Below are 25880 nucleotides of genomic sequence, written 5' to 3' on the forward strand. Positions count from 1 at the left end.
GACCCTAGGGATTCTGATTCAGGCTGCTTAGGGTGGGATTCTGAGCTTCATATTTTGAAAAAAGCTCTCTACGGGAGTCTGGAGTCTGATATGCAGTGCTTATTAAGAGTGATGTTTTATATTGGAATCAAAACACACTAAGCTTTCTAACTATGATGAGCAATCCGATAGATTTAATTATGATTTTCTTTCTGTCCAAAACTAAGACTAGATGTTAATTGCCAGAGCAATAGATAAGGATGCCTGTGACAACAGAACATTAATGTGATATCAGAGCTTGGAAATTTCACTGGTGGTGATTAATTTAGTACTTAAAATATTTAAAAGCTATAGAATTAAGATGAACTCATCTTTCACCAAGTGAATAGAGTTGATTGAGGTTTTACATTTAATTTCGTGAGTCAAACTTTATCTTCAGGCTCAGAGGCTAACTGGAAAACACCATGTACGAATTTTACCTCCTGTTTTGCCCCATTATTTGGCTGTCTTACACTTTATTACTGAAAACGCTCCCCGAGTAGAGCGCGTGCTGTAAATACTGCTCCTGATTACAAAGCCTTCCCACACAAATGCAATAGACTATTTAATGAGCTCTTCTTTCACAAAATGAAAAATCTGAAGACCCTGATTTGGGAGTCTATATAAATGAGATTTAGATCTAACAATTTTAAATTATTGCTTCTTTCTTAGCTCTTCAATTCTGTCTCTTATCTGGGAAAAAGAAATAACAAAACCTTTGTTGATTCTACAATTGGGTTAAAAAAGTCAATGTAACCATCAGCCCTGCAGTAGAAGGGCCAAAATAAAAAATAGAAAGGAAAGGGGCTTAGATAAAAATGCCGAAGCAGCTTTAGTTTATAGCCTTGTAAACCAGCAACAGGAATTCTTCGATTGCCTAACAAAGATTCACAAGGCGTGTACTCCATCATCTTACTCAGTGTGTTGTTCCCAGAGCTGCAGTACAGCCATCCCCCGAAGCTCGTTAGAAGCAGAGAATTTGGGGCCCTCCGCAGACCTACTGAATCAGAATTGGCAGTTTAACAAGATCTCTAGATTCTTGTACATGATCAAGTTTGAGTTTCATCTCTATAGCACACATCTAATAAGAGCTCCATTCATTTTTAATAAGTATTACTAATAGTTGTGGGTGATGGACACCATTGGGGGTACAAATTAGAGTCATGATCTTTTTCCTGTATGTTTTAGGCAAAGATTTTTTCTGACTTGTACCTTTTAGGCAAAGATTTCCCCATTTCAGTAGTCATTCATGATTGCATGATTCAGCTAGTTTCCAAACCCTGGTGATTCTGCCTTTTTATGCCATCTCTAGCCTTCCCTTCCTGGTGCACTGTCAAAACTATCTCCTGTCCTTGCTGTTTTGCCTGTGTCCCTGCCTTAACAATAGCCTAAATTCTGCTTCAGAATTATCCAGAAACACAGATCCAGCTCTCCTACTCCTGTACTTAAAACATAAGTCATTTTCCATTGCCTTCCATTGAATTACAAACTCTTTAATCAAAAGCAAAGTCCTCTCTGGCCAGGCCCAGTATACACCCAGAGCCACATCTTTCCCTAAACCGCCCCCCTCATACAGTGACACAGAGCCCAGATGCATATTCCTGGTCAGATCACGGAAACTGCACACCAGAGGCCTTGCCTTCTGCCAGCCCCTTGCCCCACTGACCTTCCTGGTGCCTAAATCCTACCTATTCTTTAAATTACAAATTTCCTCCAGAGGTCTCCCCTGCTCCTCCTTCTCCTAAGATCCTCCCTCTTCTGATCTGTCCAACATTGGACACCTTGCTTTCTCTAGCCTTCTCTAGGTAGCTAGTGTAACACATTAACCTCTGCATCTGTGTCTGATCTCGACCAGCTTATACTCTGCCTAAACCCTAGAAAATTGTTCTTATTTCTCCAGATAGTGTCCTAAGCATTAGGGAGACAGTCATGAATGGGACACAGTCTCTGACATCAAGGAATTTATGGTGTAATAGGCATACAGACACAGTCTGTTATGAAGGGATACCTATTACTAAAAACGAAGTCATGTGCATCAGTGATCTGAACAGGTGGTAAAGAGTGAGATGTAAGTAATGGAGCAAAGTCTACTAGTTGCAAGGAAATATCACATGGTGACCACAGCATATGTCATGCACATTTAAGAGAGTCTGATCAGGAGAGCTTATGATAGTTTAACGACTGTATAGTTTTTTATTCATTGTGAGCTATTGTGTTCCTGGGATAATGGCCTTGTTATAATTTGTTGCTGATTTATTGAGTCTTTTAACTGCTCAAGTTTTACTACCAAAACTTCTAGTATTCAAAATACTACACAATCACGAGTCTAAGGGGAGATCTGGCCCAGTCTCAGAAGACAGGCATTCATTCATCTGTTTGGCAAGCATGTTCTGAGGTTTACTGTGTGCTTGGTATTGGCTCAAGGGACAGGGGAATGAGTGTAAGAGTATTAGATGATTAGAAACACATCTATCAGAAAAGTGCTCTGCATACTGACTTTATCCCATTAGTACACAAGGATTTGCGAGTCCTTTGGATATAAATATGGTAGGATCTCAAGTTCTCATATTATTTCATTTTCTAATCTTCACATTGATTAATGGGTTATTTTAATTGCCTTACCAATTCTAGATTAACTTTTAAAAAAGGTAGAGTACCATTTTTATTTAATAATAAAAAGTATTTTTGATTTTACACATATTTGGTTAGAATATTCTCCCTGTTTTGGTAATAGTCTCTTTTTAATGGAACTATTTTTGTGTGACATTCTACTTTTAAAATTTCATTGAAGATAAAGAGTAGAGGATATTTAAGTTCGACACCATCAATGACTCATAAAAACATTCTGGTGGCTATAGATTATTTTTAAATTTATTGCTGTACCTTAGGGATTTCTTGATAGGCTGCCCCCGAAAGCAATTATTTCTCGGTTTTATAATACAGACTACATTGATGGAAACAGAATTTGAAATAAATTTTCTCCTAATACAGTAATGAATTTTTGTTTATCTCTAGAGGTTGTTTTGTGTGTGTGTTTTTCATTTTTAATGCTCTGGCTAAACTATGTATGTTCTTTTTTCCTCTTAAATTGACTGTCACTAAGAAATCCAAATACTTTTTTCACGTTAAATTTTACAACACTTCATAGACTATTAAACACGGAACATCCTTGTGGGGACAAGAAATCGAATTTGCTCTTGAGAAGGTTTTCAACTAATTGATTTGTAGGACATTATAACATCCTCTAGCTGACAAGCTTTACAAATATAAAAACTGGAGCTGAACGGAGAGAGAGCTGTTTTTACCAACACATAAAAGGTGGCTTTCTGCCTGGTGTCCTTTGGATATAGACATGTCAGTTTCATAGGGAAACTTTCACATGGAGCTTTTTTATTTCTTCCTCTCCCAGCAGAACCCCATGTGGTAGCACATTGTTTAATCTTTTCTCAAATAAAAGGACCTGGGCTTCATTTTGTTTTGCCTTTTTGGTATCTTGCAGGAACTCCAGGATGGCATTGGGCAGCGGCAAATTGCTGTCAGGGTACTGAATGCTACTGGGGAAGAGATAATTCAACAGTCCTCAAAAACAGATGCCAGTATCCTACAAGAGAAATTGGGAAGCCTGAATCTGCGGTGGCAGGAGGTCTGCAGGCAGCTGGCAGAAAGAAAAAAGAGGTAAGGTGGCAGATAAAATAGGAATTTTAAAACTTTGCAGGGCTATCTAAGCTGTCCTTAAAGAAAAGATTGTGTGAAAGATAACCAGGGTGAAAGGCTGTAACATTAGGGAGCCCATCCACAGATAATCAATAGCAGTAATGCATTTTTTCTTTCTTTTTCTCATATACTGAAATGTTTAGTTGTTGCTAGCTAAGCAGGAAGTGCTTTTCTGCTACTTTAAAGTTTCAAGTCTGGTTTAAAAATCACATGATCATATAAAAGTGAATGTCTTCAGCATATTCCAGCCTTAACAAGCCAAGGCCCAATGATCTTTTAAAGAAGATGAGAAAAGGAAATTATAAAGGACTATTTTGTAGGAAAGACTGCTCTTTGGCTAGGTTTTTTTAACAGCTACTAATGTGACTATGATGCTGAAAAACATGATAGTAATATTTACCTTTCAGTTCTGCTGCATTTGTTAGTACATTCTTGAAGAGGAACTTGGGCCAAAAATGTTCAAATCTAAAGGGGAAAACAAAATCTCAAAAAGGTTACTGTTGAATTCATTCATCATTTAACTTTCCCTCGGAATGCATTGAAAGCACAGAAAGCCAGACGCGTGCTGCTGCAGTTGGAAGGCAGAGATATTTTTATAAGTGGGGTTTTGTGTTGTGCTTCCAGTTGGTGCTCAGGTTTCCTGTTCCATAAGGGAGGACTTGGCCTTTATTTACCAAGTGAGACTATTGTTGTCAACAATGAAAACTCAGCTCTATTGCCAAGTTCTTGCTTCCTTCCAATCATCTACATAATAGGTGAATTTCTGATATTCAGAAAGCTAAAACAACTCATTGATAAATGTCTTTGGTGAGGATGTATTAGAAAGGTTTGGGAATTGTGCCCATTGTCTTTGCTCGCCTCCTCTTGCTACCTTTGCTCACGTTGCATTATTCAGAAAGTAGATAAAATTCATATTCCTATACAAAATGGATGGGTTAGTTCACACACACACACACACACACACACACACACACACAAATCTTGCTAAAGTTAAAAAGTAATAGCATCTTCTAAAAACATTTTTATTTTAAACCTTGGTTTAGAAAATACTGTAATTTATATATTGACGACATAAAGACCCAAACTTCGTAGTTACGCGGCTTCCTTGAGAAAGTTATATAGTTTTTCCCTTAAGTTGAAATCCTTCTATTAAACACACAACTATCCTATTATTTAAATAACTGACATGTTTACACTATGAACAAGTTTAAACCTGTATAATGTCATTTCGGAACTAGACTCAATCTAGTATAAAATAAGATGTTAAGAAATGAAAAGATTAGGAAAAATTGAGCGTGCTATAAAAAATAAAGATCTTGAATTCATAAAGCGGGTTCAGTTGATTGGGAGGGTTATTTCTTCTTTATTGTATATAAAGTATTGTTCTTCTTTTCTCTTTTTTTACTTTTTATTGGATTTGTTGGAGTGACACGGGTTAACAAAACTACTGTACAGGTTTCAGGTGCACAGTTCTGCACCTCGTCATCTGTACACTGCAGTGTGTGTTCACCACCCCAAGTCAGGCCTCCTTCCATCACCATGGCTCCCCCTTTCCCTTCCAACACCTCTCTCCACCCCACCACCCCTGGCAATCACCACTCTGTTGCCTGTTTCCATGAGGGTTTTCTCTTTTTTTCTTTTTTGCTCAACCCCTCCCCCTCACCCAGCCCACCCCACAGCTGTCAGTGAGCCTTCTCTCTATCTATGAGACAATTCCTCAGTTTTAAATATCTTACCCACAGTATTTGAATAGAGTGTATTAAATTTTTTTGTGATAACTCTTTCACCTGAACTTTAAAAATCTTGTTATTTGTTATTGATTTCTAAATGCAAATTAGAACTTACACATGGAGATAGAGCAATATGCCTGTTTTACCAAATAAGCTCTAAAATTTTAGATCCTCCTAAGTTTACAAGAAAGTGGTATTTGCTGACTCTGTTGTGAAATATTACACAAATTGTAGGTTAATTACAGCTAGGGATTTGACTGTAATTGGTTAGAAAAATGTCTCCCATTTAAACATTTGACCTACATTAAATATTGCATTTTTGTGCTTTAAAAAGTCAAGATCAGATTCCTTGAGGTTTAATTTTTAACTCAGCTTTTAAAGTTGTCAACTTCACGCTACATTTAAAAAATAAATGTTAGCATATTTAAATTTCCACTGAGATCAGTTTTGTGGCACACTTCCTCAGGACTTTTGTATCATTTGAATTTTATGAAATGTAAAAAAGGAGTAAAGTATAAGTGCCATTTCTACCAATACACTCAAAGCTACTTCCAAGCATCCAGTAGAAAATAAAGTAAAATAGAATAATATTTTATAAAGAAGATGTTAACCTAACAAGTGTGGGAGGGCAGTAATCATGAAACTATTATTAATCAATGGCATGCTTTCAGTGCAACCCAAGCAGAAGTTTGAAGGAAATAGAAATTATTTGTTGCACAGGTGAAAAATAAGATGGTTATGCAATTTGACAAGGGTATTCTTAATTTGCAGTGGGCTTTAAATAGAGCTATTGGAAATATTTAATGTTTCTTAGTTCACAGAGGCAAAGGAAAGAACTTGTATAACTTACGCAAAAAAGTCTACGCAAACTATTTGTAGCATTATAGCTACACAATTTTAGACCTTTCTCTTTGAAAATGCCAGATTCCAGAAATATGAGAAGGAAATGTCCAGAAAAATTCAAATAGCAACGCACATCCAGTAGGGTTAGTCTATGTTGGAAGTAAATGAAGTATAAACTAGAGTCAATTAGCTGTGCAATTTAAGATAGGAAATTCACCGTTGCCTCAATTATGTAGCAGAGCAACTGAATAACATCTATAGGTTTAAGCGTGATAGTAATAAGTTTAATGATGGCTTAGCCCCCAAAATGGTCTTTGTAAATTGAAAAGATGCAAATGAAAACCTATCGGCCATAAAGGGAAGTCGTAGGTTACAACAAAGCAAGGCTGTGTCTGAAGATTTTTAAGCCCGGTTCCCTTGATAGGATTCAGGGGGGTGCTGTGAGCTTTAATGGGGAGAAAAACTGCCTCTTTGTTTTCACTCACCTCTAACTGAAACTGGGCACCCCTTCCATTTGGAATATGGGCAACATCCAAAGTAATACTAGTGGTACCTGTGAAACATGTTTTCACATGTCGTAAAGTTGGTACAGACATTTCAAAATATTGTCCGTGCTTATCAGTACCTCAAAACTGCAGGGGTTATTAGATCCGCCACGAGATCTTATTAATGTGTTAATAATAAATCATGGCTTGCATTACTATGGCACACATTTGTTTTTCTAATGATTTTTTAACTGTCTTTCAATACAACTGGCTTCCTTTGGAGTCCTGTGTATTTTATTAGTATGGACTTACTATAAGATATGAGGCGTCTCAGGCTTCACCAAACTGCGAGTGGGCCCATAACATAAAAACGGTCTTAACTATTTCTAGCCGGCTGTTTGCCCAGAGCCCGTTCTCATGTGCTCTGGTTTCAGTCCTTCAGAAAGTGAGGTCCTCAGACTCTCCTTTCCTCTGGAGTGTTCCAGCAGATGTACCAGCCAGGAGAATGTGGGTAGGCGGACCTTGGAGCCATGGATTGCTGACAACCTAAGGAAGGGGTATTTTACTTAAAATAATGTCAGCTGATAAAAGGTTGAATGGAACTGGAAAGCAAGGTGATGGGCACTGGAATCCCTATTTTGAGTAATCTCTGAATCAGAACCTGTTAGTAATAAAAATGATCTCAAGACACTGTGTCACCTCTTTAGACAAATGCGATGCCGCTTTCCCCATTTCACAGATAAGGCAATTATTGTACTAACATAGATTGTGGGATAACAGTTTTAATTTAAATGTTTCCCAATCAAAAATACTGCTTGACATTTTTCTCAACTTTTTTAGTGAAAATTTTCAAGCATATAAAAGGGGAGGGGGTAGCACAGGGAATACTGTGTATCCCCTTGTTCTTCTCCTGATTTCCTAGATTCCACAATTGAGATTTAACACTTAACCATATATGCTTTTCCTTTCTCCCTCTTTTCTCCCTCACTAGTGTCTGCCTTTCTCTAATCTAGGAAGTAATACTCACACAAATTTTTCATTGTCTTAACATTTGCAAGTAAGTTATAAACATTCTTATGTTTCACCCTTAAGCATGCGTCACCTGAGAGTCGCGACATGCTGTGTATTAGCACACTTGTTGCTCATGCTCCAGAAAATTAAAAATAATGCCATATTATTGTTTCATGTCCTGCTCATATCCAAATTTCCTGATTGGTTCAAAAATGTCTTCTGGTTGTTTTTGTTTTGTTTTGTTCTTGAGCTTTTTTTTGTACCAATATCCCATCATGTTTCATGCATTTCATTTGGTTTTGTGAGGGAGGGAAAAAAAACCTTTTTCCTCTACCCTCTAAGGTTTAGTTTCAGAGCCTGCAAGTTAAACTGACAAAAAACACCTTAATAGGAGAACTGGCCTACAGATTTTATTTGATGTTAATGTGTTTGTGTGGCATGAGCAGCTTCAAGGAATAGAAGTAAAAACCCCAAGTAAGTGGTAGGCCTAAGAGCTCATATACCATTTTAACAAAGAGCGATAAATTATAGCGACAAGACAAAGGAAAATAGGTTTGGGCTTCTAAGGGTGATATATTGTGGGAAGGTAAATGCAGTATATGGGGGACACTAATGAAAGATAAGAGATATTTCAGGAAGGTTGTTTTTTTGGTTTGTTCTTGTTTTTTAGTAAGGTTTCTTTATGCAGATTCAAGGCGATGCTGTCTTCAATGATAAAAGTCATCTCCTATTCCTGGTACTGGAAAGGGGAGAGGATTACCTTCACAAAGGGAAATTTATACCCTGCCTATAGGCAGAAACAGAGTAGTAGAGAGCTTTTCCTTTGTCTGCTCTTTCTCAATTGCCTTCAGCTCAAAATAATCCTATGCCAAAGTGGCACATTTTGAGGTGACATTTTCTGACCCTCTTCAGTCTCTTTTATTCTAAAACGGCTCTCTCACCTTCTTTTTTTCTTACTGATGCTGACATTTGAAAGAGTCCAGTACAATAGCCTCAAAAAAAATCTTGCCTTTCTGGATTTGTCTTATTTTTTTCCTCCGTGATATAATTTAACCTGTTCTCTATACTCTGCATTTCTTTGAAACTGAAAGTTGGGCCCAGATGAGACTGGAAAAATGCAAGTCAAATGTTTTTGGCAAGAATACTTCATATATGATGTTGTGTACTTCATATCACATCCAGAGATACATAATATGAAGTAGTCCCACTCTAAATGCTTCCAAGTTTGATCACTTAGTTTAAGTGGTGACTATGAGATCTTGAATTGTAAAATAACATTTTTGTCTTTGAAATAAGCAAGTCATCTTATGGCTTTAATATCCATTGATGATCCTCATCTATCTTAATTAGGGATTTGCAAAATGATGGTTTTCCTTATTCTGACATGATCCTGCAAACGGAATTCTTAAAAAAAACATACGCACAAAGGAAAATATTTTTTCTCTTTGATGTCAATATGGACTTATGTATTCTTATTTATTCAGTATGTTTTAATGAATTACAGTTATTAGTCTTGTTTGATGCTCATCTTTACCGAATTTGACCAGTGGGAGCACTTCAAGCTTCCTGCTTTAATGTCCCAGGCTCACCTTATACTTTTCCCACCCCACGTTTGGAATGAACCATTTCTCCAAGGGCCTTTGATTTCTTGTAGTGGGGAATGGTATATAGAAACCAAGATCTTGGCAGTAACCCCTTCTCAAAGGAATACTGCCACCTTTCTTGGCTAGCAGTCCTGGGGGAAAACATTTTCACATTACTTTTATAAGAAAGGAAAAAATCTCTTTCAGAATACATCCAAGTTCACAGTAAGGCTAGGCACATATGTAAGACTTCATGCACAGTCAATAACTTCTTACTCGTCTCAATGCCTCTACTTCTGAATTTTTGAACCAAAGTTTACCTGTATATAATCTATGCTAGTTTGCCAAGCAAATTAATGGTGTAAATAAGCTGGGATGCATTCCTAAATGTACTTAAGGGAAGAAATTGTTTTTTAAAGACCTTAGCTCATTGTTTGCATGCAAATGGATGCTGTTAATTAGAAATGAGCCTTATCTAATTCATTAAAGTAGGCCTAGTAGGACCTCTTCTTGAAAATCTCCATTAGCAATTCATATTACTCTATATACTCTTTGTAAGACAATTGTTTTCTCTTAAGTCATCTTTAATTTTGGCTTCTCACTAATTCAGGTTCCCCTACCAAAATCGCCTTCGGTGTATCACTTTTATTTTCTACAAAATGAAAACCAAAAATTTTCATATAATTCAAAAGTGTCTTCACAGTGCGTGCCATCTTTTAAAATGTACCCAGCATGTCCAAGTAAACCAGTGCTAAAGCCTTCTCGCACATTCACACTCTGCCCCCAGGATCTCTCAAGCCCAAACTCCAGTCTCCTCGCTCTGTACTTGAACTTCCCTGGTTTCTCCTCTCAGGTTTTGTTTGACCCCAACTCTCTCTTCACTCAGCCCAGAGTTTGCAGACTGAGGGCCCACAGGCTAAATCCACCTTGGAAAGCCTGCAATGTTTTTACTTAGGTACTGTTTTAAAATAATTGGCAGCATTTAAAAATTGAGAGGCTTCGCATTCTCTCAAGGCACCATCAGCTACAACTGAGTAACAGATGTTTCAGACTCTTGCTACTCAAACTGTGGTCTCTGGACCAGCGCGCAGACATCGCCTGGGAGTTACTAAGAAATGCAGATCTAATAAATCATAGTCAGTATTCTAACAAGATTCCCAGGTGATTCATGTGCACATTCAAGTTGGAGAAGCACAGGTTTGGGCAAGCAAGCTTTCTTTTCAGTTTGCCACACCTGTTCCACCGCAGTCATTTATATTGATTTCTTCCCCACAGACATTTGACTTTATAATACTTCATATGGACCCTTGTATAAGATGGTGGTGGTGGTGGTCGTGGTGGCAGCACTTAATATTACCAGGCGTGATTCCAAGTACTTCGCATCATTCATATAATCTTCATAACAGCTCTATGCTTATTTTAATGTTTACAGAAGGGCAGTTGGGGCACAGACTGCTTAAGTTCTGTGCCCAAGATCAAATGACTAGCAAGTGTTTGAACCAGGATGTGAACCCAAATCGCCTGATTCCAGTGTCCTTACTCTAGATACAATTTTGCATTATGCATCTTACCTTTGACCTTTAGTATTCTCTAGGAAACACTTCTAGTTTCTGCGTAGCAACCCCTCACTTGCAAGCCCATCCCCTTAGCTGGCCATGCTTGATAGCAAGGGAATAGGACATCGTATATATTCTGACCTATCTTTCCAATCACATTATCTATCATTTGCACTATTTCAGCTTGTGTCTCAAGCAGAAAGTGACTTGAAGTATTTGATCCTTCAGCTTTTACAAAAACTCTTTAATTTTGAGGTTGAATTGCCTTTCCCCTGATTTTTTTCCCCCCTCAAAATCCTACCCATCCTCCAAAACCCGACTTAAGTGCTATTTTCTTAATGAATGGGTCTCTTGATGCAGAGGAAGTTTGTCTCTTAAGTTCTTCCTGCTTGTTTTTAGGCCACTCACATAACATTTTACACATCTGTCGTGTATCATACCGACATGTGTTTTATCTTCTCCCGCGAGAGTGAAAGCTTTATGAGGGCAAGGCAGTATCTTACTCTCACCTCTATAAACCCACAGTACTTAGGAGAAAATCTAATACATTGTAGATTGTCAATATTTTCTTAATTTGAGTAGTAAGAATTTTTATCCACATTAAACATTTAAATCTTTATCCTTCACATTGTTACATAGATTAAAAAGCGATCTACAGAGCCAGAACCATTTTTAAAATGTTTGTATAATATCACATTTCCATCGATACGTTTTTAGTTCTGGAAATTGGACTTGATCAATTCTAATCTTAAAAAATAAAGTTGGGTTAATAATTCATATTTTAGATGTTCTCCATAATTTAATACTCTTAAAAGACAAATGGCTTCCATTTCCATAACTATTCACACCAAAAAGAAGCTCTTGGAATTGAACATTTCATGTATTTCTTTACCTCAGTTTTACTATATCACAACTAATAAATTCTAAGGGAATGAAGTAGGAATTAATCTTGAAACTGGGCATTTTATGCTCATCCAACTTATAACCACAAGAATGCTTTAGGCGTTATCTATGTCACCAAAGAGCTATTTTTGAGATTGATCAGAGAGGATCATACAGATAGTATTTTCCACAGGTGTCTGTGGAAAAGCCGGTCTCTTCCCATCTGTTCTCTGATGACTCTTGAAAAGCTTTCAAGGACATTCATAATTCTTCATCAAGACACTATGAAAAATTAGCTTCATAGTTAATCTTTTTATGTCATATTTTATTCTTTGAAACTTGGCAAGTTTTAGTGAATTTGACTAGCTGGAGCCAAGCACGCTGTCACATTCACTGGTATTGACAATATCACTGTCTACAGAGATACACCAGTGAATGCACTTCATTCACGGCCTTCCATTATCTTTTATGGGGCTGAGTAAGTAGGAGTTAGCGAGAGTGCCTTGGGGAGAATGGTCTCAGGGATCGGTGTTGAAGGGTGGCGTGAGTCAAATGAAAAAGCATGGACATGCCACAGAGGGAAAGTGACTTGAGCAAAATCAATGGAACAGAGAGTTGGCTACATTGAAGGACAACATGTTGAAGTTCTCCTCAGTCTCCATTTACTTTTAATCATCTAATTATCCTGAGCTCTTCATTCTATATGTAAAACCAGCTGCCCAATTCTTGTTCCAGGCTGCATGCTGAATATTAGTTACCTATACGTGTTTTTGAAAGTTTTTCAGGTAGCCTTTTGGGAACCACATGCTTTTGCTCCCACCATTTGAGAATATGGATTCCAAGAATCAACCATGCGTTTTTTTCCCCAGCCTGTTCATGCAAGTGATTCTTGTTTTACGTAATTTTTTTATTTAATTAAATATCACATAAACTAATAAATAGGAATGCAAAGAGTTTTGGTTTCTGTGAAAACTAAGTTGAATGCTTTGGTAGACTTGATAAAGGTGATTAGCAAAAAAAAAAAAAAAAAAGCTATTCAATTAGGTACAGCATTTAGATTCTTTCTAATGTGTCTAAATCTTACTCTATTTTAAAGAAACCGAAATTAAAGTCATAGATGAATAGATGGTGAAATGTAGGAGTGTTTTGTGCAAGAAAGAACATGCTGAACTTCAGTCAGTGGACCCTTACACCAGGAAAAGTCTGTGCCCCATACCAAATGAGTGGTGAATTAATGGCCATTTATATGTTCTAAGAGAAAATAAAATATTTATGTATGTATAAATGACTTGATACAGTCCTTCCAATTTAACAGTGGTTTTCTAAAAATGCCTATCTACTCATCCTAATCAAGCTGAATGTTAGAATTACAGAACATCATACTACTAAAAGGAACACAACAGCCACAGGTCAGTAGACCATCTTTGTGTACAAAGGAAAACACAGAGTTCTGAGATAAAAATGTGTTGATCAGTTTATTGATTCCTTCACTGGTTTTAGTATAACTAAAGCATACCTTAGATATGTGTGCTGGGCCTTTCTCATGTTCCCTTTAATAAATCTCTTGTTTTACTAAATCAGAATTGTCACAGTTTGACTATGAATATAAACACAAAGTTATAATAATGTGCTTTCCCCTGCATAAGTTAATTTGAATTAAAATATTTTATCTCTCTCTTTCTATACTATGATAAGCATGTTTTAAAAAATTATTTTCTAAAACGGAAAACACTACACATATGCGAGCTGCTAATCTAATGATTTCTCACTTATTATGATGGTGGATGTTTAACTATCTTTTTCAGCAAAAGGCCTCATGTCTTACTTCACAGGAACCTTACCCCAGTTAATTATTCTCTCCCCCCGCCCCCCAAATGCACACAATCAAGTATATCTCCACCTTTTCTCTACTGGCTTCCTATCCCTGACCCAGTAAACGTTTTCAGCTCTCAGATTAAAAAATAAATTATAAATATGCCTTTTGTAATCTTTTCCACTGTGCTTGTTAGGGTTTTCAGTTGTGAATAAAAGAATCCAGCTCTGCTTAACATAAGCAGAAATCAACTTTATGGGAAGTGTAAAGACCCATTTTCATTCCCACAGAAAAGGCTAGAACAGCAACTCACAAGTGGACAGAAACCAAGGGAGAGGCTCAGACCCAGGAACTGTTGTCCTAATCCAGCCCTGGATCTGTATGTTGCCATCGACCACTCCACCACTGCAATAGAAAGAATTCTAAATGGTCCCTTGCATTTCTCTGCCACTCATTCCAGATTCAAAAACTGAACTTTTGCCATAAGATTCCACAGTGATCTTGGGGTTCCCACCCCCAGTATAACTATGCAGAGTATTCAGATTCTGGGCAGCCAAATTTGAGAAAGCTCTCTTACTTTCCCTTCCTAGTTATTGCCATTTAAATCTCTCTCTTCATAGTTACTCTACTTAAACTCACATGTTCTATCTCATCTCTTTTTTTTTCACTCTTGGTCCACACCACTGCTCTGATAGCATCTTTGCCAAGGCCATCAATGATCATCTGTAGTTAAAGCCACTGGACACACTTTGGTCCTACTGTAGGCCACTTGGCATTAACTGACCACTTTCCTTCTTAGCACTTTGTCTTACCTTGTGTTCCACGTCATTAATTTCGCCTGATTTTATCCCAGCCGTGCTGCATACTTCCTTAAACCCTGATGTTTCTGAGGGACCTTTCTTCAACCCTATCCTCTTGTCATTTTTTACACTCTCCCTGGTCATTACCCATAGCCACAGATGTTAGCTCTCACTGTATCAATTAGAATCCAGTTCATAAAGGCAAACAAACAAACAAACAGAAATACAGCAGTTGAAACAAGTGGAAATGTATCCACCTCCATCTGCCATGCAAAAGGAATCTGCAACTAGGTAGGCTAATATTATTGCTCTGTTAAGTTGGAGACCCAGGTTCTCAGAAATCTGCCCCCCCCTTTAGTGTGGCCCTTACCCTCATGGTTCAAGAAGACTCAGCTCTCCAGCTCTCATACCTGCCTTTCAGGCTACAGGCTTGGGAAGGAGATCAATTGAGAATGCCTTTACTCTTTTAAGGGGACTGCATGAGAAGTCCACACAATACATTTGCTTAGATCTCATTGGCCAGAATTGATTCTCATGACCATGACAATCTGTGATGGATGCCAGAGAATATAGTCTCTGAGCAAGGCATGTGAACATCCAGCTGCTGTTACAGAAAGGAAGAATGGAGCCTAGAGTATGCAGATAAGTAGTGTCTGTCACAACCACCTGTTTCAGTTTGTGCCCAATATCTGATATCCATTCCAATATAAAGCTCCAGATTAGACCTACATGTCTACCTTCCAATGGAACATTTACTCTTTCATGTCTGGAAGCCACCTCAAAATAAGCATATCCAACAGTGTATATGGTCTGTTCCTTCACAAAATCTGTGAGTAATATCATTACTCACTTGCTCAAGCTAGAAACTTAAAAGTTACAAGAAGTAATATTAATGACACCAAGTTTTGTGTGCTTAGTCTATGAAATAGCCTTTAAGAGTTTATAAATGTTTGGGGTTTTTTTTTCTCCCTCAATCTTCACAACAACTCAGTTTTTAATGTCCATCCTGTCACCTGACTCCATGAGATGGTAACAAAGGATGGCAGTATCCTGGTGTCCATTTTACAAATTATCAAATTGCAGCTCGGAAGGATAAAGATATTTGACCAAGGCTAATAAAAGTAATAAAAGTAGCAAGAACTAAAAGTCAGTGATTCTGACCCCAGATGTGTGCCTTTTCTATTATCATATTTACCTATTTGAACAAAACAGCTAATAAGTATAAACAGGGACAAGAAAAATTAACGAGGGAGTGTTCCCCTCAGCCACTGAGAGACTCAAACCTGCATCTTCTCAGATTTGTGCTTCCTCCAATATCTAAAAATAGTAGAAGCTTCAGTGTATTTATGTCTTAGATAATAAGTTAAGGAAGAAGGCTAGAGAGGACTGATTAAAGGGGGAGTAACTAGAGAGGCAAAGTTGATGTACAACATTAGAATGGGAATCCTTGAATGTGCGTATGGTTTGTGGAGAGTTTCAGAAGTTGAAAGATTCTGAAGCAGTTGATAGATGTAAAAGAAATGGAATTTCTATTAATTGGTGTCCTTTATTGATAAATAAATGTGAATTAGGATTAGAATTCCTTTTCAATGATCTTTTGTTCCTACACTGGGTTTCTGTGGATGTAACTGTGTGCAGAATATGGGTCATGAGGGGTCCTGAGTTTTATTAGGATTACATGTGAGAACCAAACTCTACCTTTATGAACCATGATAATGATGTTTTAATTGATCAGAATTTATCCATGACAAAAATAGCTTGTTTCTCCTTCTGGTTTATTTGGTACTTTCTTGCCAATTAACCTTTTCATTGGACAGTGGAAACTAAAAGTAATTGGATTTGAAGTTGGCCAGTTAAATAAACCTGATAACTAAGTGCATGCTGAGCAATAATCACCTATGTTCCCACTTGTGTTTATTACCTTTGAAAGGAAATAGCATGGTACTTTTGTGTTTATATTTTTTATTTGGTTCTTTTGTTTGGCAAGTGACTTAAATTATGTGAGCTTCATTTTACTCATTAAAAATAAGGATAATACATATCTTGTAGAGTTGTAAGGGTTAGAGATAATGTAACCAAATTGACTAGTCCTGTGCCTTTCACATGAGTAGGAATTAGAAATTAGTCTCTGCGCGTCAATGTTTCTCTCTCTCACCCTCTCCCTTCCTCTGTCTCTAAAAGTCAATAAATATTTTTAAAAGAAGAAATTAGGCTCTGGTAATAGGACTTCTCAGAGTGATATGATAAGCTCAACAAATCTACTCTCCCAAAAACAATAAAATTGGACAAAGTATTTTATGACTCTGGAAATCAACCAAAGGCATATACCTAATTGGAAAGTGAATATATAAGGAAAACTATTGAACACTCAATTGAACTTTCAATAAGAACTGTGGAAGGCTGTGGGGTTTTTTATCCTAGGAGCATTGCCACATCCTCAACTTAGTCAGCATAGTTGTAATATCAACATAGTATAAACATATGAAAACAGTTTCACTGCCAGAGGGGCTGACTTAATTTGGAGCCAAAAATGTTAAACCCCACGAACAGAAATATCAGTAGTAGTAGAGATCAAGGTGGCAAATGAATGGCCGACTAGCAACTCAGCTGGCATAAAGTTGCTGTATTGATTGAGGCAAATACTTGATTAGAAGACTAGCCAGAAAATGGATTTACTAGGGATATAAAATAAATGAGAACTTCATGAAAGGATTGGACAAGTTCATACATCTGCTGTAGGATGATTTAAAAATGGTCTGAAATGTGAATACATTCCCTAACACACGTACAAAGCCATTGACAAAAGTTGGAAATCTTACTGACTCCATGTGTGTGAACGCAACTGCTGACCAATCATTGCCTAATGACAGCTTAGTTGTGCTGACCCATAAGAAGCTAGGCATATATTTTTTTTAAAACAGAGAAGGGATGGTAGCACTCATACACTGTGGAGAAACATTTCACAGATATTGTTTAGGCAAGTTTTTAAAATTTCCCTAACTGTAATCCTGGGGTGCGGAGGGAAATCAGAATCTAGAGTTGCTTCAATATACTAATTAAAATGTTGAGTTTTCTAGAAAAAATAATATACCTCTAAAGAAACAAGGAACTGTGACCCACACTCAGGGAAAGCAGCAGGGAAAAGAAATTCTCTGAGTCAGATGTTAGATTTTTCAGGTAGACACTTCAAAGCTCCTATTATAAATATATTCAAGAACTAAAGAAGACCATTTTTAAATAATTAAAGGAAAGTATGATGAAAATGACAATAAATTAAGAATATCAACAGAGATACATATTAAGAAAACAAATGAAAATTCTAGAATTGAAAAGTACTGTAACTGAAATGAAAAATTCACTGAAGTGGCTCAAGAACTGATTTCAAATGGCAGAGGAAAGCATCAGTAAGCCTGAAGATGGATAGAAATTGTTCAATCTGAAGAATAGAAAAATTAATGAGAAAATATTACCAGAGACTCAGAGACCTGTGGGAAAACATTGGGCATAAAAATTACTTGAGCAAATAATGGTCAAACACAGCACGAATATCCTGAAGTTCAACAAACCCCAAACAAAATAAACCCAAAGGGATTAATGCCCAAAAACATCAGAGTCAAACTATTGAAATATAACCATAAATGGAAAAATCTTGAAAACAGCCAGAGAAAATTGAGTTATCCTGTACAGGGGAACATAATATGATTAGCAGCTAACTTCTCATCATAAACAGTGGAGGCCAGAGGCAGTGGAATGACATATTCAAAGTAATGAAAGAAAAAAAGAAGAAAAAAAGCTGCCAACCAAGAATCCTAGATAAAGTAAAACTATCTTTCCAAAAAGTAAATACTTAGTTAAACAAAGAATCAGAATATGTATTGCTAGCTGGCCTGACTTAAAAGCAAAAACTGAAGGAACTCCTTTAGGCTGAAAGAAATGATACCATTCAGTTACTCAAATCTAAGTGAATAAATAAAGAGCAACAGAATTGGTAAATATGTAGGTAAATATAAAAGATTGTACAAATACAGATATAATTTTTAACTTGAGATGTATGATTGCATGAAAACAATTATACCACTATTTTTGTTATAACATATATAGATGTACTGTAATAAATATAATAGCACAAAGGTGAAAGGAAAATGGAGCTTATCAGAACAGAGTTTCCACATTTTATTAGAATTAAATTAGTTTTCCCCCCCAGCTTTATTGCAGTATGACTGACAAATGAATTGTGCATATTTAAGATATACAATGTGCTATTTTGATATAAGTATACCTTGTATAATGATTATTACAATCAAGCCAATTAATGTATCTGTCACCTCACATAAGTACTATTTGTGTACATGTGCTAAGAACATTTCAGATCTTTTATTAGCAAATTTCAAGTGTATAATTTTTAACAATGCTGTACCCTAGATATATAGAACCTATTCATTTTATAAGTAAAGTTTTGTGCCCTATTACCAACACCTCCTAATTACCCTCACCCACCTACAGTTCTTGGCAACCATCACTCTACTTTCTGATTATCTAAGTTAAACTTTTTTTTTCTTTTAAGACTCCACATATAAGTGAGGTCATACAGTATTTGTTTCTTTAGGTCTGGCTTATTTCACTTGCCACAGTGTTGTCCAAGTCCATCTGCATTATCCTAAATGGCAGGATTTCTCTCTCTCTCAAGGCTGAGGAATATCCATTATACATATGCATACGCCACATTTTCTTTGTCCATTCACCCATAGGTTGCTTTTAGGTTTTGACTGTTGTGAATAATGCTACAGTGAACATGAGTGTAGATTTCTCTTTCAGACAATGGCTTTATTTCCTTTTGATACATACCCGAGAGTGTAATTGCTGCATCATGTGGTAATTTTCTAATTTTTTGAGCAACCTCCATACTACTTTCTATAATGCTGTACTAATTTACATTCTCACCAACAGTGTACAAGGGCTCCTTTTTCTCCACACCCTTGCCAATCCTTATAATCTCTTGTCTTTTTTATAATAGCTGTTCTAATAGGAATGAATTAAATTAGTTTTGATCTGAAGTAGATTATGATAAATTAAGATTCATGTGTAATCTTTAGAATAACTGCTAAGAAAATACATCTATAATATAGTTTTTAAAAAGAGGAATTAAAGTTGTACACTGAAAATATCTATTTAGTAAAAGAAGCCAGTAAAAAATAATGGGACAAAAATGATATGAGACATACAAAAAAATAGCAAAATGCCATAAACAAACACAACTATATAAGCAGTTATATTAAATGTGAGTGTATTAAGCATTCAATTGGATATTTCAGGTTGTATTTTTTTAAAAAATTCATCTATATTCTGTCCAAAGGACAAATGATTCAGAGCCAAAGACATATAGTTTGAATGTAAAATACAAAGGAGATATACCATGCAAATAGTATTCATAAGAAAAATGAAATGGTAATACTAATATCAGACAAAAAAGCATTAAGAAAAAACATGTTACTAGTGACAAAGAAGAACATTTATAGTAATAAAAGGTCAATTCATCAGAAGACATAATTTTAAATGTATATATAATTAACAACAAAGTCTCACATTTCATGGTGCATAAATTAATGGAATTCAAATGAGAACTAGAAAATGCAACAATAATTATTGGAGACTTCATATCTCACTCTGAATATTTGGTAGACCATTTGGACAGAAAATCAGCAATAATATAGAAGACTTGATCAACGCTGTCGACTAACTTGATCTAACTGATGTTTATAGAATACACCACCAAATGACAGCAGAATTCAGTCTTTTAAAGTGCCCATGGAATATTCTCAAGGATAGATCATATGCTAGTTCATAAAACAAATTTTAATTAATTGTGAAATCTAATGAACAAAATAAACTGATGAACAAAATAGATCCAGAGGTATAGAAACATGGAATAGACTGTCAAATCTCAGAGGAAAGGGCGGAGGGGGGTGTTGGGAAGAGATTAACCAAAGAACTTATTATATGCATGTGTGCATAGCCCATGGACACAGACAATAGTGCAGAGAAGGGGGCCTGGTGTGGGGTGGAGGGGGTCATCTGTAATACTTTGAACAATAAAGAAAAATTAAAAAAATAAAATAATTGAATTCATAAAAATTATGTTCTCTTAACACATCAGAATTAAATTTGAATTTAACAACTGAACGGAAGTTAAGAGACACCGGAATATTTGGAAATTGAAAAAAAAAAACCTAAATAATCCATGGATCAGAAAAGAAATCACAAGGGGAATTAGGGACTATTTTGAACTGAGTGAGAATAAAAGCACAATATGTCAAGACTTATGGGATTCAGTAAAAGTAGTGCCTACAAGAAAATTTAAAGTGTTAAGCACCTGTGTTAGGATAGATTAAAATTCTTTAATCAATAACTCAGGCTTTCACCTTAGGAAACTAGAAAAAGAATAGTACACTAAACCTAGATGACATAATGAAAATAAAAGCAGAAATCAATAAAATAAAATCAGAATTGGAATAGAAAAAAATCAATCAAACCAAACATTAATCATTGAAATGATTTTGAAAATGCAAAGCTTAACTAAGCAAGAAAGAAGAGAAAGAGAGAAAAGTTACCAAAGTCATAAAAGAAGGGGCAACACTACCAACCCTACAGAAATTAGAACAACTACAAGGTGATCCTATGAACAACTTTATGCCAAAACTTTCTCCAAATTACATGAAATAGTCAAATTCCTAGAAAGGCATAAATTACCAAACCAAATTCAACAAAAAGTAGGAAATCAGAATAGACCTAACACAAGTACAGGAACTAAATTAGTAATTTGAAACCTTCTAACAACAAAAATGAGTCCCAGTGATTTACTTGGTACTCAAAAAAAATGTGTGTGTGTGTATTTTAAATACCAATCCTTCAAAAATTATTTCAGAAAAAGAAGAGGGAATTTTCAACTCATTCTATAATGCTAGTATTACTGCGATTTAAACTATAAATATGTTGCAATAAAATAAATATATAGATCAATATCCCTCATGAACATAAACACAAAAATTTTTAGCAAAATTTAGCAAACTGAACCTGGAATGTACAATGTAGGGCAAAAATAGGCTTACAATTGTGAATATGCCAAACACAGAGTTTATTCTTGTATTATTATTTATTAATTCTTGTGTTATTTATTTGTATTGCAACTGTACCCCTACTTTTGTCCACCACTGTATAAAAAAATACGTACTATGATCATTTGAGATTTATTCCAAGAATGCCAGGTTGGTTTAACATCCAAAACAATAATTAATGTAACATACCATATTAGTAATAAAAGGACAAAAACCAAATGAGTATGCCAATACATGTAAAAAAAAACACAAAACAAAAAACACTTGATAAAATATAACACCTAGTTATGAAAAAATTCTCAACAAATTAGAGTATTTCCTTAGCATGATAAAGGTCATCTGTGAAAAATGTATGGCTAAGATCATTCATAATGGTGAAAGAATGAATCTTTTTATCCTAAGATCAATAATAAGCCAAAAATATTTGCCCTTGGTACTTGAACATTTAACATTGTGCTAGAGTTTAAACCAATGAAAAAAGAGGAAGGGAAAGAGGGAAAGGAGGTGAGGCAATGGTGCGTGCAACACTATACATTAACTAAAAGCCATTATATACCCACCACGTGCAAGTCTTATGGTTTGTAAATTATACCTCAGAAAAGGTGAAAAAATGATAGGAATGGGTAAGTATAGATGAAGCAAATTTGGCAACATATTGGTAATTGTTGCAGCTGCACGATGGGTAATGGAATTCATTTTACTACTGTATTTTTGTGTATGCTTGAATTTTCTAAAATGTTTTTAATTGGTATCTGTATGTCCCCCATTCCCCAGTATAAGTTTAAGCTTAGCTATTTTTGCTTACCTTTTGTGAAGGTGGTCTTACTTTTATTCCCAATAATTCTACAAAACAAATGTTACATATGTTGAATGGCCTTTTATTTTGCTCACCTTTGGATTATACTTAGCTTTTGAGTCATATATTAGAAAAACAAAGTCATGGTTTATCCCCAGTGACAAGGACATATTTTCTTTATCTGAAAAGTAATCCCCTCACTTATCCTGTTGGGCAGTTAAACTGGTTAATCAGTTCTTCTAAAGCAGTGATTGTCAAACGCTTTGGTCTTGGGGTCCATTCATTCTCTTAGAAATTACTCAGGGCTCCAGAAAGCTTCTGTTTTATGTGGGTTACCCTGTGGCTAACTTACCTGGAGTTGTGTGCAGAGTTTAACTAAATCAAATGGAAATACCTGTTGCCCTTTCTCCAAGATGGAAGTGGTGAGCAACATACACTCTCCCTCTCTCAGGAACGTTGGTTTTCCTTGTCTACATGATGTACTTGTATTTTGCTGAAAACGTACGCAGCACTGGATAACTCATGCCATTTTGCTGGGGGTGGAAACTGGGAGTACCCTGAGGATCCCCAAATACAGGCACAGTCATAAAAATTACCCTAACACACAGAAAAAGACTGAATAACAAAGAAATGATGTGAAATTATAAAAGAAGCGATAAAGTTGGTTTTGGATTAGTTAGAGAGAAATAAGGAAAGACACTTGATAATGTAAAAGCAAGGAAAGCGAGGCAAAGGCCTGGGTCCTTTTTACTAAGCACAGTGGTTACTAAGCACAGTGGTTACTAAGCACAGAATGTTTCAGAACTCGAACGGGCTTCCGGAACGGATTACATTCGAAAACCAAGGCACCGCTGTAGTTTCCATGTTTGATACTAAGATACAGAGCTTCTCATACTCAGAAACTTCATTAAATTTAAACAATAAATATTCATAATCAGATGCTATGTCTAGTTTTCCCATTAGCCGTCTTCATATTATGTCCTGTGAAATACTAATTGTGTAAAATGTTAATTATTATTTCAAAGGGTAAAGAGGAGTTTTAATGGCCATACACACTTTCATGATCACATGTATGACTGTGTTAAAAATATACAGATTTTCTTTTTTTTAGTGTTAGATGAATTTTATATTTGAAGTAACCCAAAACACTAATTAAAAGAATGTATGCACCTTATGTTCATTGTAGCATTATTTACAATAGGCAAGATTTGGAAGCAGCCCAAGTGCCCATCAGTAGATGAGTGGATAAAATAGCTGTGGGACATTTACACCGTGGAATACTACTCGGCCGTAAAAAAGAAGGAAATCCTGTATTTTGCAATAGCATGGATGGACCTGGAGAGTATTATGCTAAGTGAAGTAAGCTAGTCAGAGAAAGACAAGTACCATATGATTCCACTTATATGTAGAATCTAATGAACAAAATTAACAAACTCAATAGAAACAAACTCATAGATACAGAGAAGAGACTGACGGCTGTCAAAGAGGAGGGGCATTGCAGGGCTGGGTGAAAAAGGTGAAGGGATTAAGAAAAAAAAAAAAATCCCCAGACACAGACAACAGTGTGGTGATTGCCAGAGGGAAAGGGGGTGGGGGGTATAAGAGGGTAAAGGGGGGATGGATGGCGGTGGAAGGAGACTTGACTTGGGGTGCTGAACACACAATACGATATACAGATGATGCATTATAGAATTGTACACCTGAAACCTATATAATTTTGTAAACCAGTGCCACCCCAATGAATTCAATAAAAATAAAAAGTAATTAAAAATTAAAAAATATTTTTTTTCAATTACAGTTTGCATTCAGTATGATTTTGTATTAGTTTTAGGTGTACAGCATAGTCATTAGACAATCATATACTTTACAAAGTGTTCCCCCCACTGTTTCTAATACTCACCTGGTATCACACATCGTTATAACAACATTATTGACTATATTTCCTATGTTGTACTTTATATCCCCATGACTGTCTTGTAACTACCAATCCATATAAATTTTCTTATATCAGAATTCTTATACTTTTTATTCCCTAGTATGTGTCTAAGAAAGGGATTTAGTATATAGAAGATGTCAGCAAACTTTAGTAAAGTGTCAGATAGTAAATGCTTTTGAGCCATCCAGTCTCTGTTATAACTGCTCACCTCTGCTCTAGCATGAACCAGGCATAGATGTCATGTAAATAAATGGGTGCTACAATAAAACTTTACCTTCAAAAACAGGTGGCAGGCAGGATTTTGATCATGGTCAATAGTTTACAAATCCCTAGTATAGAGCTTCCCCCAACTTAATTGAGTGAAGTTTACACAGAGCTTGCCTCCCATAACAGACACTTTGTTTTTCATGGAAAATCTCCCAAGAATAATGTGAATACTGTTTTTACTCTAAGATACATAATTAAGATGATGTCAGTCTGAGATTGAGAATTTAAGAATTGAACAATTACTATACACTCTACTGAGAAGAGTGGAATCACAACAGAGTGCCTGTTGTTACGGTGATTGCAGTCTATTGACAGACACGGGAGATTACACTATACCCTGTGATAGAAAACTTATGAGGAGCTATGGGACTACATAACAGGGCCCAGAACTTAGATTTGATTGGGAGGGGTGTGCTGATTGAGGAAAGCTTCCTAGAGGGGGTGATGGCTAACTTGAGATTGGACATGTAACTAGAAGCTACCTAGATCAAGACATGGGGAAGGGTATGCCAGACAGAAGGAACAGAGTATGCTAAGTTCTGACATGGGTGTGGTACGAGTTTCAAGGAAGAATAAATTGTTCAGTGGGCTGTAGAATGTGAAGGGAGAAAAGTAAGTAGGGATCCGATCATAAAGAGCTTTTTGGTCCATGGTAAAGAAGTTGGTTTTTATCCCTTGGCACTAGGGAGTTACTAAAGGCGTGAGGGTATGCTCAGAGACATATTTTAGAAAGATGATTCATTCTAAAGCTTTTAGAATGGATAAGAAGACCACAAGGTGGGAGGCAGAAACCAATTAGGAAACAGCTTCAGTAATCCAGACAGAGAGGACGGGAGAGGGAAGCAGTGGCAGGGAGGGTGGAGAGAAGTGGGCAGATTCCAGAGTGAAATCTCAAGTGAACTTATGATGGCACATTTATTGATACCCTCTAGGGGTGAGGGAGAGGGAGGAACCAAGGAACGCCTCTCACATTTCTAGCTTGAGAGCCTGGGAGCTGGCAGAGTTAATCCATGGAGGTTGATGGAGGAACCATCCTGGGAGGGAAGGTGATGGTGTTTTGAAGGCCTGGGAAAGGAAAAAACCTAGCTGTGATTGAAAGCAGAAAAGCTCTTTGAGGTCGTTCACTCTTCATTGGATCTTGCACCAGATGGTGATGACTTTATTACAGACTCTACTGATAAATTATGTCACTCTGCCTGTGATAGTTGAAGGTCTAAAGGATCCTCCATGTTTTCGGAAATCTATTCTTGTACCTGTGAAGACAGCACACAACAATGTGGAGGAAATTCTGGGGTTCAGTTAGGTGAACCTATTAATGTAGGGTTGGAGAAGAG

The 25880-nt window shown here is 36.3% G+C and overlaps 1 protein-coding gene across 1 annotated transcript in view; it reads left to right on the forward strand.

Annotated features, from left to right (window-relative positions):
• Positions 1-25880, forward strand: part of DMD (dystrophin) — a 1831916-nt gene that overhangs the window by 1101806 nt on the left and 704230 nt on the right. The window contains exon 45 of the mRNA XM_087813416.1: positions 3518-3693. Coding sequence (XP_087669542.1) covers positions 3518-3693 — 176 coding nt within the window. The remainder of the gene's footprint in view (positions 1-3517; positions 3694-25880) is intronic.

The sequence above is a fragment of the Miniopterus natalensis genome, chromosome X (assembly GCF_054644295.1).
Source record: "Miniopterus natalensis isolate mMinNat1 chromosome X, mMinNat1.hap1, whole genome shotgun sequence".
Classification (NCBI taxonomy): Eukaryota; Metazoa; Chordata; class Mammalia; order Chiroptera; family Miniopteridae; genus Miniopterus; species Miniopterus natalensis.